The 14,815-nt window shown below is 44.1% G+C and overlaps 1 protein-coding gene across 22 annotated transcripts in view; it reads right to left on the minus strand.

Moving 5' to 3' along the window:
• The window catches only part of DOCK9 (dedicator of cytokinesis 9), a 291,193-nt gene that overhangs the window by 60,302 nt on the left and 216,076 nt on the right, over window positions 1–14,815 (minus strand). For all 22 annotated transcript variants that reach the window (XM_047756477.1, XM_047756468.1, XM_047756461.1 and 19 more), the window contains 5 exons: window positions 11,468–11,646; window positions 11,111–11,224; window positions 9,094–9,214; window positions 4,540–4,673; window positions 2,202–2,316 (listed from right to left, as the gene is read on the minus strand). In XM_047756477.1, coding sequence (XP_047612433.1) covers window positions 2,202–2,316; window positions 4,540–4,673; window positions 9,094–9,214; window positions 11,111–11,224; window positions 11,468–11,646 — 663 coding nt within the window. The remainder of the gene's footprint in view (window positions 1–2,201; window positions 2,317–4,539; window positions 4,674–9,093; window positions 9,215–11,110; window positions 11,225–11,467; window positions 11,647–14,815) is intronic.

Below are 14,815 nucleotides of genomic sequence, written 5' to 3' on the forward strand. Positions count from 1 at the left end.
ACCATGACGCTCTGAAGCTAAGCACTAATCTAAAAACAAGACTTGGAAATGCCAGATCCTTATGTCTGTAGCCTTTTAGGAAACATAATCTGGGAGTTAATTTTTAGAACTTGACCTTCGGGTGTACTTTTAACATTGTGGTGTAACTGAAAACTGTCTTATAAACCAATCATCTATGCCAATAAAATTTGAGCAGTCCAGCGCCCTGAAAGAAGGGACAAAGAGACTGTCTCCGTGTGCCGTTGCCAACGCCGTCCCTCCCTAACGGGGTGTGCACTCCCTGGCCTCTGGAGCTGGACTCCGGCCGTCTGTCTGATAAATTACACTAAGGGCAATTTCTCCCCTACCCCAGAGCATACACAAAAATCAACGTGTGGTAGATAGTAGGATTGAAATGTGAAAATTTAAATAATATAGCTTTTAAAGAAAATATTGGGAAATACCTTCACGAGCCTGGGGGTAGGTCAAGATTTCTTAGATGAGACACACACAAAAAGTCTAATTATAAAGAGAAAAAATTTTAACTTGACAGTAGCTTAAAAAAAAAAAAAAAGGACATTCTAAAAACTGTTTTGAGGAAGTTGTTGCATTTTTAAAATATGTGCCTGGCTTTCCAAAGGGCTGCTATAAAAGGTAATGTTCACGTCGATGTAAAATTTCTAGTATATTTGTTTTTTGTTTTATTGGCTATGCCCGTGGCATGTGGAAGTTTCCAGGCCAGGGACTGAACTCAAGCCTCAGCAGCGACTCAGGCTGCTGCAGTGACAACACCTAATCCTTAACCTGCTGAGCCACAAGGGAACTCCTAGTTTACTTGTTTTTAAAAAAGTTATGTCCTAGTTATTGATCATATTTAATAACTGAAATGTAAAACATTTTAAAGAAAACTTTCAACAAAGGAAAAGCAGGATTATAACACTGGCTAAAAGAGGTTAAAATTTAGAACTTTTGACAATGGGATGAATTTCAACTTTACAACTAAAATATTAGAATAAGAGCTTGGTATTTTTGTATTTGGTCATCATTCACATACACACAAAATCTTGTCCTTTTTCATAAAATGGCTATTTTAAAGTCACATATTGACAGAGGAATTCAATATCCCAGTCTAGAAGCATTTAAGGGCAAGTATGAACCTCCATAGGTTCAGCTATAGGTCAGTCTCCTAGCGCTGCTCAAGTGGAAGTTGGATAGAAAAGACAGGCTCTCTATAGGCAGAAGCACCTTCCCCTGGATGCTCGACACCAGCAACCACTGCCACCAGACAAGGGGTCCTGAGGTCTCGGAAAACAGCATTTTACTGTCAAAAGAGTTTATCTTCTCTCGTTATCTGAATGAAGCTCCCAATGCACTTTCTAAGTTGTTAGAGGGGAAACAAGAAGACTTTGGACCAAGGCAAGAACTGTGACATTGTACCGTGGCACAGTTGCGTGCAACTGGTTACGTCACACGATCAGAGTTGACACTGTCCCTGCCATGGATGTCAACAAGCTTTACAGGGTACTGATAATGCAGTCATGGCTGTGGTCATTTCTGTTTTAAAATGTGGTTGTCAAACTCTTAATTGGAAACTTAATCTACCAGGATACCACTTTTTCCAAGAGAAAACTAAAGACCCTTGGCTTTGAGATAATCCAGGAATGTTACACACACTAAATGGACGAGATGCTCAAGTCTCCAACACTGCATTCTCCACCTCAAGACTGACTAATAACGTTATGCAAGATGCCAGTAAATTCGTTTGGACAAATGAAATTGAAAAAAAAAAAAAAAAAAAAAAAACAAAAGCCATTTCATTTATCTGCTTCTATCTCCTGTAGTGAAGATGTAGGCCTGAATTTAATATAAATTTTTAAAACAGGCCATTCACATTTTAGAACTCATTTTCTAGAATATGATGATTAATAAAAATAAATCTCCAAATTAAGACTTTTATGTTTAGTAAATTAACAGGTATTTCAAACAAGAGAGTATTTAAATCCTTAAATCCTTGCAACCAACTACAATTTTTTTGGTGGGGGGAGCCTATGCCTGCAGTATGCAAAAGTTCCCAGGCCAGGGATCAAACCTAAGCCACAGCAGTGACAATGCCAGATCCTTTGCTGCTAGGCCTCCAACCAATTACAATTAAAAACAAACAAACCAAAAAACCACATATTGAAACAAGGAAAGTAAAATAGACATTTTTGTTTTTTACCTACCATCAGACATGCTTTTTAAGATGTAGAGGAAACACATTAGCAGGTTCTTAATCTCAGACTGGTCGAGTTTGTCACAGCGAACGACGGAATTTCCCAAAGTGCCACCCTGTTGGTGCTAAAGAAAGAAACACAGGTGATTTTTCTCCTTCATTACATGTTCACTTTTCTCCTTGGAAGAGAAAGAGTCTTGGAACTGAGTCAAATCATACAAACTGGAAGGATAAATGATGTGTCAACAAACTATAAGCACACCATCACCGGAACACACACAAGCACTACTCCATGGCAGCTCTGTGTCTCCTCTGCACACGGTCAGAAACAAGACAGAAGGCACAGACCTTTCAAACTCAATCACCACAGTCGTGGTTACTGGCTTAGTTCTGAAATGCCAAGTTAAACTTCATGCAAGAAAGGTTGTGTGCTAAGATCAAACAGAGAAATGCTGATTCGGAAGACACTGCCAAACCAAGCACATCCTCAGGAAAATGTCAGAGGCTGAAACAGCACATTAAGTCCATGGTGATGCTGGGCACCAGCCACTACAGCCTGGAGCTGAGTCACTGTCATTCCGTCACATCCTGGGGCATCCTTGGAAGAAAACCACGGGCAGGTGCCTGATAGGGACAAACAGGGACATCTCAGCACAGCATAGCCAAAGCCCCTAAACTGATGAGGTCATTTCCTCATCAGCTTAGCTCAACACCGCAAACCTGAGAAAGCTCAGGGCGCCGAAGGAGGGCAGTTGTGCCACTAGACAGCAGGTTCACACTTCAAAGCGTTCACGTAAGAAAAAAAAAAAAAAAAAAAAGATCAAGAATCTCATCTCGTTTAAAAAACACCAATTCAAAAATCTTGAAAGTTTTACTTCCGATTGAAATTAGGGAAAAACATTTTTTTGCCAAATACCAAAGCAGAAAGATGAGTGAAAAAATATCTTTCATTCAAAGTATTGGTGGGCAGTTGAAAACTACAATGAACAGGTTCACTTAATAACATGCACGAGTATTTTTCTCATAGGAAGAAGAAATACAGGTGCCGTCAGTGGCAGAGCTGTCCGGCGGATGCACCCTCACGCCCACCCACTTGGTCAGGGCTGCGGGGAGGGCTCGGGACCCCTGGCAGCAGGAGGGGCGGTGGGGTCGGAGCAGCCTCCTCCGGCAGGGGCGGAAGCAACAGGAGCGAGAAGTCCATGGTGACCCGGTGTCGCCTGGCTGCCTGGCAGCTCTCCTCCTCCTCCTCTGCAGCACCGCGCAGGACGCAAGCCGAGTGCCTTCTGGGAAGCTTCTCTCTCTACGCACGATGGAACGTCAAGGTCAAGGGGAAAGAGGGACATGTCATGACACACGCCTGCGCGGAGATGCCCACATGTCTACCGAGCCGCAGGTAAAGGATCATCACGGCAAGGCCAGCCGCGCACCCCACAGGCTTGACTGCAGAGGGAGGCCGCTGATTCGTACAGTGTGCTTGCCTATAACTTGAAATGACGCAGGAAAACAGTGGCCAAGGGGAGACCAACCCATCACGGTGCCAGGTTTAAACCCAAGCTTTAAACACACAATTTCCAAGAGTCTTAGTTACGTCAAGAAAAAGAGTTAAATATGAGCAGGATGTGCTGTGTTGAGGGCACAGTGTAAGGAGTGATTTCGATGGAGCCTTATCCCTGAATCACCCTCTATGACCAGCCAGTCTCTTCTGGAATCAGCTGTGGATTCAACGCCCATTTGTGTGGATTACTGGGTATTCTCTGACACACAGAGAATAAGATTCTTTTTTTATTTGTTTTTTGCTTTTTTTTTTTAGGGCTGCACCCACGGCACATGGAGGTTCCCAGGCTAGGGGTCTCATTGGGGCTACAGCTGCCTGCCTACACCATAGCCACAGCAAGGCCAGATCCGAGCCACGTCTGTGACCCACACCACGGCTCACGGAAACACAAGATCCTTAATCCACTGAGTGAGGCCAGGGATTGAACCTGCAACCTCATGGTTCCTAGTTGGATCTGTTTCTGCTGAGCCGTGGTGAGAACTCCCCCCCCTCTTTTTTTTTTTGCTTGACTGAGATTCTAAACCAGTGGCCTTTTGACTTCCCTACCTGTCCAAAGTGCCAGAACCATTCGCCCAGTGCTCCGCTGTCAACACGGCCCTGATGAAATCTCGGAAACAGGAATCAGGGTTTCAGGGAATGGGCCCCATCCGTAGGTAATATTCTGATCATCTACCCCAGGTTAACTGAGCCATTTAAGACAAAAAGTCACACTTAATGGACACTAGAACACGAAGTATGCTTACGTTGGGCTCAGTTACTTAAAAAACACTTAAGTCACATGGAAAGAACTTACCTTATCCAGGGAATTGCTCTTCTCACTGTTCCTTTCTGGAAGGCTGTTCCCGGAATCTGTGCTTATGAGGGATCCCCTTGAATCGGCATTTCTCACGCTGTTGATGTTTGGAGTTGAGTTTGTATATGGAGAAGCTGAACAGAAATCAAGCCAAGACCAAAGATTTGGTGAGACAGAAGAAAATCAAGAGCGGTACTGAAATTCAAGGGAAACTGCTTTTACAGCACCCATTTTTTCTGTGAGGAAGCTGGCTCAAGACTTGCATTCAAATACCTCTCCTTTAAAGAACCAGGACATGCAGGGTAAGATAAAAATTAATTTAGTCTGAAATGTTCAGACAACTATCAACTCCCTTATGAGAAACCACCTTTGCTCAGACTGAAAGAGAAAACGCAGTTTCAGATTGGGGCAGAATAAAGACTGCAAAAAATTAAAAAGATAAATACACCTACAACTATCAAATAAAAAAAAAAAACATTGAATCATGCAATAAATCTGCAGGTACACTGAGGTGGCCTCGAAACTCATAAGGGTGTCCTGGGACATTTTGAAATTTCAAGGAAAACATAATAATACTTGACATCTGCTGGAAAGTGTAATTTCAACCTTAGATTGTAGTGCATTCCTTTCCATGATGTCATATCTGTGAGAAGCGGGCTATTTAGTGGTTGCTATGATTAAAAGTAAGTACTGGACGAAAATCAACGTGGAACAGGAAATGAGAATGTCAGTGAGCAATCTGCTTCCAAATCTGAGAAGCTGTGCAGTGCCTAATAAGCACATACATCCATTAATAAGAATTACGGTTTTTAAAAACAAAGCAAAAATTCTTTTCTTTAAATTTATGTACATATTTTTCAAATGTCTACTGAGCTGTTAGGTTATAAGTACATATTAGGTTATCTGGCCCTACGTTTCTAATAAACAGAACTATCAGGTGTTTCTTTTGGCCTGGAGACTCCATGAAAATCTACTGTGATAACAAGGGTGCCGTGAACCAAGAATATTTGGGAATTTCTGCAGTAAACAGGAGCGGAAAGGAAATCAATCTAACTTGGAAATAAAATTTGTGATGTCTGTAGAAAAAAAAATAACGACATTTTAAAGCATAAGTCAGCCCCTATCTTGATACTCTGGAATTTTAAAAAAGTAATGGGTTGACTTCCTGCTTGGATAAGATTTAAATAAAACACATAATTAAAAACGACTCTCAGACTTGTACATTCTGGGTGGAACCAAAAGGCAGGACCCCAGCCGAGAGGCCTGGCTGACTGTGCAGACTGCATGAGAGGACTTTCGGCCTCGTGCTGCAGGAAGCTGTGAGCTCAGCCTCGCCTCCCATACTCAGGCTGCCTTCATGTGAGATGCTCTACCTGGCACCTTGGAACAGTAGGCCCGTTTCAGGTTTCAACCTGCACATCAGCTGCCAAGGACTGAGACACCTGTAAGTTAATCCCATCCTTCCCTAACGCTCATGCTTCTCCACCACCATCTCTGAAACCAATGCAGTGTATTAAGCGTGTCAAGAAAAGAAGAGCCAAGAGAACGTGAAATGGAAGTAAAGGCAGGAACATGAAGATCACGGGCCACCGGCTGCACTTCTCCAGAACAGGAACTGCGTGACTGATTGTCACAAGGAGCAGGTGAAAATTACAAAAAAGCTACAAGCCTTTTTTTTATAGTCAGAGAGAAAAGACACGTGCACTGTGACCAAATTATAACTGCCATCCTCCTAATATAACCAGACTTCATATTTAATGTAGAACACAGCTCAGGAGAAGGCGTTCTCAGTAAAGTACAATTAGACCCGAAATTCTCAGCGTTTCAGGCTCAGTTCCAAAACGAGAGTCCTAATCTAAGGCAAACAGATGGAAATGCAATAAATCAAAAGCAACAAGCTTAGCAGAACTAAGTTCCTGTTTTTGTGTATGTGTGTTTTTATTTAATGTCCCAGCCTAGTGCATAACTTTTAAAAGTCTTAAATAACATGTAAGTAAAATGAAAAGAAGTTTAACTCTCCCTGTTTTATATAGACAGCAAAATGCAATATACTGAGTAGGGAGAAAAAAGAACCCTGAGCCTAAGAAAGCATACCTTTAAAATGAATATAATCTCCCAGGAGCTTTTTGTCCAGGTGATGAAAGAGTTTTAGAAATTTTAATGCACCATATTTCAAAGACATTAAAAAAAAACAAAAACCAAAAAACAACATCTGCTCGGGGTGCACTCACTGTGAGTGTGGAAACAGAATTTCCTCAAGAGATGTGAGGAGAAAATCTGCTCTTGAAGGATAAGCACTAGGACTAAAACTAACTGGCAACTCCTTGACGAAGAAAAGAAGAACTGCTAAAGCTACCAGAAAAAAACTAGTAAACCTGCTCAAAGGTGGGGGCCTCCCTGGAAGGCACTCCTAAAAGGAAACAAAGATGAAAGTCTTTAAAGATGGAGGGGAACAAAGATAAGCTGGAGTATAAATAAGTCTCTGGTGGTGAATTCCCACGAAAAGTGGATCCAGACCTTGAAATCTGAAAAAGGATGAAAAGGGAAGAAATCAGTCTCAAGTACTTTTCGCAGATTCACCAAGAACACAGAGCAATCGAGGGTCACGTGCCTTTTGAGTTGTGCTAAAGACACTGGATGGCTCATCTCTATATTTTCAAGACATCCAAACCCTACTAAGGTAACTGTGGAAATGGAAAATCAAGTTTGAGTCAAAACAGCACCTCATTCTACTTTCCCCATTTCTGCTAAGTCTCAATCCTACAGAATTCTAGTCAGAGAGGACAGAGAGTTACTATCTAGGCTCTGGGACTCATCCAAGTGGCTACTGACAGCACCTCACAAGGCGTAAATAATGCTAAGGAATTGTGTTGGGCAGGATGGCAGTCAAACAAGGAGTGTCTACCTTGCCAAGCCCTGGACCCATCAAACTAGCTCTTCATCTCTCACCACGACTCTGTTTTTGAGATGTGGATGCAGGGTGAAGAGAAGAGACACCCTGCCCGCGGCAACTGCAAATGGTGGAGTCTGGATCCAAAGCCACATCTGTGTGACTTTAAAGCCAGTGCTGTGAGCCACTGCGGACAAAGCCTCTGAAGGGACCCCTTCCCCACTCCCACTCCCACTCCCGGAGCAGCAGTTGGGCGCGTGGACAGAGCAGGGCAAAGAAGACAGAGGAAGGGCCCCACAAGAAAGGCAACGGAATTAACTCATTTAGTCTTTATGATGTGAAAGGAGGTTGGGTATAACTACGACAAATACACATAAACACAGGTAAGATTAAGGACTGGCATCAGTGCTACAGGATAAATCTGAGCCTTGGTGTGGGGTTTCCAATTTTAGAGTCTGGCTGGTTTCATCACCTACATGAAACATCACGTGGGCAACATGAACGACATGAAAGCTAAGAGCTTACACTCAGAATGAACAACACTGCCCCGCAAATTATTCAGAAAAAAGAGTTGCCCTTTATTCTGCCCTATGGGGCACTTCCATTATTGGGTGGTCCAAGAGCAGCCACAGCAGGAGGCTTCATTTATTCTAACTGTGGTATAACACAGAGGGGAAATAAAGACAGCATAAGCCTGTGAGTTTCTGTGACAATTCTGTGAAGATGTACATATATTTTTGTACCACTGTCTTTAAGAAGGAGCTGACACATGGGCTCAATTAGTCAGAATATTAATAAATACATTTCTCTGGCATTTTCTTACAGAAAAACTACTCAGTTTGAATCTTGATTTATGCCATCTGTTTTCCTCCCCATGGGGGCTGCTCTAACATTATTTCAGGTAGAAAAAATATTCTAGGAAGAAGATTTTATAGAAAACTGATTTCAGGATTGCAGTCTAGCCATAAATCTCTATCTCCTTCAGGAATTACTCTGTCACATTTCATCTAAATGATTCACCCTACAAATTAATCCTACCCTCCACACAGAAACCTGCAAAGATTTTCTTTTCTTAACAGCATAAACAGTGCAATTTGAAGTTTTAAAATGAAAAATTAATCAGCATGAAACTAAGAGCAAATAGTTCAAATATGTGATTAAGTGTACTCTATTTGGAATTTCTGAGAATTTGGAGATCTTTCCTTTCAGTGTAGAGTTGAGGGGTTTCAGAGCTGAGGAGCCAAATCAGGAAAAGAATAAGTGATCAGAAGCTCAAGACTTCAGAGTTCTCATTTGAAAGCTAACAAATGATTGGATTAAAAGACACTTTCCTGAAGCTAATACAACAGTAGAAATAAACTATACTCCAATAAAATTAAGTTAAAAATAAATAAATTGGAGCTCCTGCTGTGGCACAAGGGGATTGGCAGTGTCTTGGGAGCACTGAGAGTCAGGTTCAACCCCTAGCCAGGCACAGTGGATTAAGGATCCGCGTCTTACTTCGCGGCTGTGACTCAGATCTGATCCCTGGCCTGGGAGCTCCATATGCCGCGGCGCGGCCAAATAAATACATAAATAAATTGATGTTTTAGGGCAAAAAAACAAAACAAAACAAGACAAAAACATTTTCTGAATGAGAGGGAAGGTCAGAGTTTGAGTATTACCAATGCCAGAGATGGCGCCAAAGAGGTCCTTGTGCAGGCTGGCGTCCAGTGTGGCCCCAGACTTCTGTGGTGTCACTAACGGGTTCCCAGCTGGCAAAGCAAGGGATTCCTCCTTCACAGTCTGTCAAATGAGGAAAGAGTAGAAATAACTGAAGATGATTTTAAAAGATGCATCACCTGTTCTTGGAAGTGTGAGGGAACAGGACAGAACAGCCTGACATGTGATGTGCCTGGGCCAGAGGGGCAGCCACAGGGGAGTGGACCAGAGAAGGAGCAGGAGGAGGGGGCACAGAGCACTTTAGGTCTGGGGGCCGAGGAACTTGGCCATGAAATCCTATCTTTCCCCAGAGGGTCCAGAACCTTCCCCTTTCTGGAACCATGAGCCCAACACTTCTTCAGATTATTTCAGTAGGTTTTTTCTTTTGGGAAAAGCCTCAGGTGCTCTTTCTAACTGGAATATTGGTTTTCCTCTCCCATCAGACATCCTTCCAAATGGGCAGCAGTGACCCAACAACAGCAGCAACAAAAAGCTCTGCCAGCTTGGAGCTTCCTGCGAACTCTCGATCACTGGAGAAGTTGTGTTCATTCTGAAGTTATGTCAAAAGAGGCCAAAGCCAAAGCTGGTGTTCATTTTTCTCAGGATTGAGGCCCTACAGAGAGGTAGCATTACAACCTGAATCACTTATTCTGATTGGAAAAGCAGACAGATTTAGAGAATACACGTGTGAGATGCAATGTGGTCGAGGGTGAGATGAGTCTGGGGTGTTCCATTTAAGGACAGTGAGCATTCTCTCGCTATGCAACTACACACGTTCTACAGAGGTGGTTCATCTCAATGCACCAGAGGTGGGGAAATGTATTAAAAACAGGACAAAGCACCACCGTTGGGAGAAAGAGGGACAGAAATGCATTCAAAGAAACTCCCCAGCTGTCCGCGATAGTGACAAGGTGGCAAGACGGACACCTGAGCCAGTTCATGGGTCCAGAATAAACAGGAAAAGGACATTGCTGAACTGCGAGCACCTGCTCAAATTAATGGCAGACAGTCTCCAACCGAAATATTTTGAGATCACTTCTGGCATCATCTTTCAGTCAAGTTAATATTCACTGTATCTTTAAATGACCGAATGAAGCTAAAATAAATTACCGTGGTCAGTTTCGGGAAGTGGGGTCACTCCCCTTAGCCTCTCTGACACCCAGTCTGACTTCCTTTTTTATTTTACAGACACAGAGAAACTTTACCCAAACTTTATCCAAGACTGTGTAGTTAACATCAGAACTGGGGCCAGCACTGAACTCTCACAGCACAAAGGTTAGAACTGCACCTTTTTTTTTTTTTTTTTTAAATAAATTCCTTCCTCTATAATGGTTTTGCTGGATACACAAAGATCCTGACATTCCTGATAAGATATTGAAAATCATGTGTTTTTTTTTTCCTTGATTTTTAACAAAAGTTTACTGACTGACCCTATCTTAGCCAGAAATGCAATTTACCAAGAGTACTATAAATTATCATGGTTTTAGGAGCCAAAAAAAGGAGAGGTATATAGTTGAATAATGTCCCCTCAAATTCACATCCACCCAGAGCCTCAGAACGTGACCTTTTTTGGAAACAGGGTCCTTGCAGACATAATTAAGATGTCAGATAAGATGAGGTCACCCTGGACTAGGGTGGCCCTAATCCAAGCACTGATGTCCTTTTAAGGACAGGACAGGACAGTGAACACGCAGACCTACACCAAGGAGAACGCCACGTGCAGACAGAGGCAGCAGGAGGAGCGGTACAGCTACAGGCCAAAGAAGGCAGGAGTTTCGCACAGCCCCCAGCAGCCAGTGGGGAGGCCAAACCCCCATCTTCACCCAGGGAAGCAACCCAGCTGCCACCTTGGTTCTGGATTTCTGGCCCTCTGACTATGGGAGGATGCATTTCTGTCATTTTTTCCCCCACTAGGTGGCATCTTGATAGGGCCACCATGGAAACCAAACCAGACTGTGTGCCCTGAACGCACGCACGTACACTGCCAGGGTTCACGGGGAAAGGAGACACGTCCCTCACGTTGATCCGCTGGACGTTCTCGATCAGCAGACCAAACAGGGGCAGGTAGAGGGTGGCTATCCGGGCTTGATGGCTCTGAAACAAAGCACACGGGTGAGTTCATCCTGGACTCTGGGAAGCTAAGGATGGACTAGGCCGGCACTGGCCAGTGCCTGTGCTCAGATCCTTCCTCTAGAGACCGCAATTCGATTTCACTGCATAAACAGAGACGTCCTGGGGCTGTCACCACTAGTTTTCTAATGGATTATTTTCTTGCTATTACTCAAAAAAGAAAAGGCGTTTCTCAACCTACATTTCCTCCCATTAGGGACCACTCACCCTGGAGGCATATCTGTCATCAAAAGAATGCTTTATCAGTAGGTTCTTGAGCACGCTGATGGCTATCAGCCGCACCTCCCTGAACTCCTGGAGGGCAGTGCCCACCTCCCTCAGGAGCAGCCCCACCAAGAAGTGGTTCCTGCAGAATTCATCCGTTAACGCGTAGTCAAGCTGGAGATCTGAGATGAGGACAGAGATCACGTCAGTTAAAAAGGACGTAACACTCTTCCAATAAAGTAAAAACCCAGCCTACCCTTCGCCTTCAGCCGCCTCTGTGTAACAGGTGGTTACACTTGGCTTCCAAGGGGAAAGAACTGAAACCCTAAAATACTGCTCTGCTTCTTGACACACTGAACTCCTAAACGAAAACAAAATTTCAATCAAATAAGTGCAGTGGATTCTGACTTTATAGAAGATGCTACATCCCACATAATTATTAAGTTAGTGAGTAGTTTTTGTACCAATTTTTCGAGTACAGGACAACATGTTATATTACAAATGTAATTTTGTTACTGATATGAAATTTCAAAATAAAGTTGTACTAAATAGTAGCATTAAGAAGAGTAATTTGTGCATGATAAACATGTACCTAAAGAAGAAATATATGTGGTCTATTAAAGTGTTCTTCACCACATGAATCATTTTTCTATTTCCTTATTAATGCCCACATGTTCCCATTAAAACCCAATGTGGGAGTTCCCGTCGTGGCGCAGTGGTTAACGAATCCGACTAGGAACCATGAGGTTGCGGGTTCGGTCCCTGCCCTTGCTCAGTGGGTTAACCATCCGGCGTTGCCGTGAGCTGTGGTGTAGGTTGCAGATGCGGATCAGATCCCGCGTTGCTGTGGCTCTGGCGTAGGCCGGTGGCTACAGCTCCGATTCGACCCCTAGCCCGGGAACCTCCATATGCCGCGGGAGCGGCCCAAGAAATAGCAAAAAGACAAAAAAAAAAAAAAAAACCCCAATGTGTTTATGAGTTCCTGTTGTGGCTCAATGGTAACAAGCCTGACTAGTACTCCATAAGGATGAGGGTTCGATCCCCGGTCTTTCTCGGTGGGTTAAGGATCCAGTGTTGCTGTGGATGTGGTGTAAGCCGGCAACTCCGATTCGACCCCTAGGCTGGGAACTTTATATGCCGAAGGTGCGGCCGTAAAAAGACTAAAAAGAAAAAAAACAAAAAAACAAAACCCATAAAACCCCAGAAACCAATGTGTTCAAAATGCATGAGTTAGCATATAACCTATTTATTTTGCTATCAGTGAATGAAGATCTTATTTAATTTGGAATTTTCTAAAATATAGTTTTAAAACTTCTGTACCTCAGAAAGCAAAGAGAAGAAGCATATAAACTAGAACTAAAATGGGCAAAGCATCAAGTTGAACTGAAGTCACCAGCAAGCTAAGTGACAAGACTGAAAGCTCTTCCGGAAAAGAGAGGTAAGCGAATGGGAGACCCACCGAGGGCGGGTGAGTGAAAGCAGCAGAGCCCGGAGACACACCTTTCCAGTAAGCTGGGGCTCGGATCTAAATTCCATACTGAGTCCATGGTTAGAGGAAAGTCCACAGGCCTCTCCTTTGACTTTATCCCATATTGAATAGCTGCTTCTAAACCTAAGCAAGGATTAGACCCAAGTCCTAAGAAACCCTTTCGCAGAAGGAAGGAAAAGAGTCCATCTTTCTCGAATACTCAGGTCCACTGTTTACGGTCTGTCTGCCCAGTTGATTGAAAAAACAGTTAATAGCTTGAATTTGCCTGAACCCCTTAGAAGAAAATGACTTATGGGTTTAACTGCACATGTTGTGAATGCCTGCATGTGTGTGTGAGTGTGTGTGTGTGTGTGTGTGTGCGTGCTTGCAGTGAGAGAAAGGTGGAAAAGCCGGTGAGAGGAAGGGGAATGCTTACAGAAACAAACCCCTCATCTCTATCAGTGCAGGTATGTACATTATCTGTAGGTGACTCACGCCACCTGCCCAGGGAAGCCTTCTAACCACCCAACACCCTGACTGTCTAGGAGCTTGTCGGGGTGTGCAGGGCACTGAGGGGGGCCTCTCCACACTCGGTTCCGTAGGGTAAAAAGCTGGGCCAGTGGGGAAGACGTGCATTAGCACACGTTCACCGCTCAACCACTGGGCAGAGGGGCTGTCGTGGGCATCCTGATGGGTGAGAGGAAAGGACCGCCACAGTCCCCAGCGACAGGGGGGCTAGAAATTGACAGCAAGGTGAGGGAGGGTGTGACAAGGTCAGGGATGCAGGGTGGGGAACAGTCACTCCAGGTGGGGCCTCGGGAGAGGTGGGGGCAGGGGGACCCCGCCGGCCCCACGTGGGAGGTGTGCAACTGGCCAGGAAGGTGAGGAGCCCCCAGGGAGGTGCCATGGGAGAGGAGCGGTGAGTAGCAGGTTGTGTCTGGGGAACAGTGGGGGTGACACAGAGGGCTGGGCCGGGGTGGGATCGGGGGCTGCTGGATGGCCAGCTGACCCTCAGCCCAGAGCACCCGATCTCTTGCCTTCTTCAATTATCACCCCCGAGTTACCTTCTCAGGGAGGCTTTTCCTGCCACCTGATCTCAAATGCCCCCCCTGTTTGCTACCCCCTTTCCTTGCTTTATTCTTCTCGCCTCAGGGCTTATTACTCTCTTAACATCCTATGCGTTTCACCCGGGTCAGACATCAGGGACTCATCCCTGTCCTCCACCCCCGTATCCCAAGGCCAGGTGTAGGCAAATATTTGCTGAATGTATGGGTGCCAACTCCAGGCCACAGTCACCCTTCCTGCTCTTGAAAAGAGTGTCTGAGTCTGTTTGGGGCATTTAAGGTATTTATGTCTCTGAATGAATGCCTTTGTGTGTTTCCCTCCGAATTTCAGAGTCAGTTGATACAGGGTCATTAAGGCATTTAGGGTCGGTGGCATCCTTCCACTTTTCCTCTTTCAGCATAAATAATCCTGAGCTCACACAAGGCGCTAAATATTACTTGATAGACCCGAGAGACTAACCTGTTCATCTGACTAACTCAGTGAAGACAAAGAAATCTCCATGAGCTTGATTCTCTTTACACTTAAAGAGGATACAGAAGGGTTAATAGAGACTCAACATGCAAACACAAAAAGCACATGAAAAGCTGTGTTGCTTGTGTTAGAAGTTACTGCTACTGCTATAAACGAGGACTATGAAAATGGTGGAATAATACATTTTTGAGGTGAAGCAGGGGTTTTCGTTTGTTTGCTTTACTTCTTAAAGAAATATCTTAGAGTCTAATGACACCGGGAGCAAAAACCAAGATGCGCCCCAGGGATGTTAGGGCAATGCCTTAGCTACAGTGACAACAAATTCACTGGTTTATTATGAATTTGAA

The sequence above is a fragment of the Phacochoerus africanus genome, chromosome 13 (assembly GCF_016906955.1).
Source record: "Phacochoerus africanus isolate WHEZ1 chromosome 13, ROS_Pafr_v1, whole genome shotgun sequence".
Classification (NCBI taxonomy): Eukaryota; Metazoa; Chordata; class Mammalia; order Artiodactyla; family Suidae; genus Phacochoerus; species Phacochoerus africanus.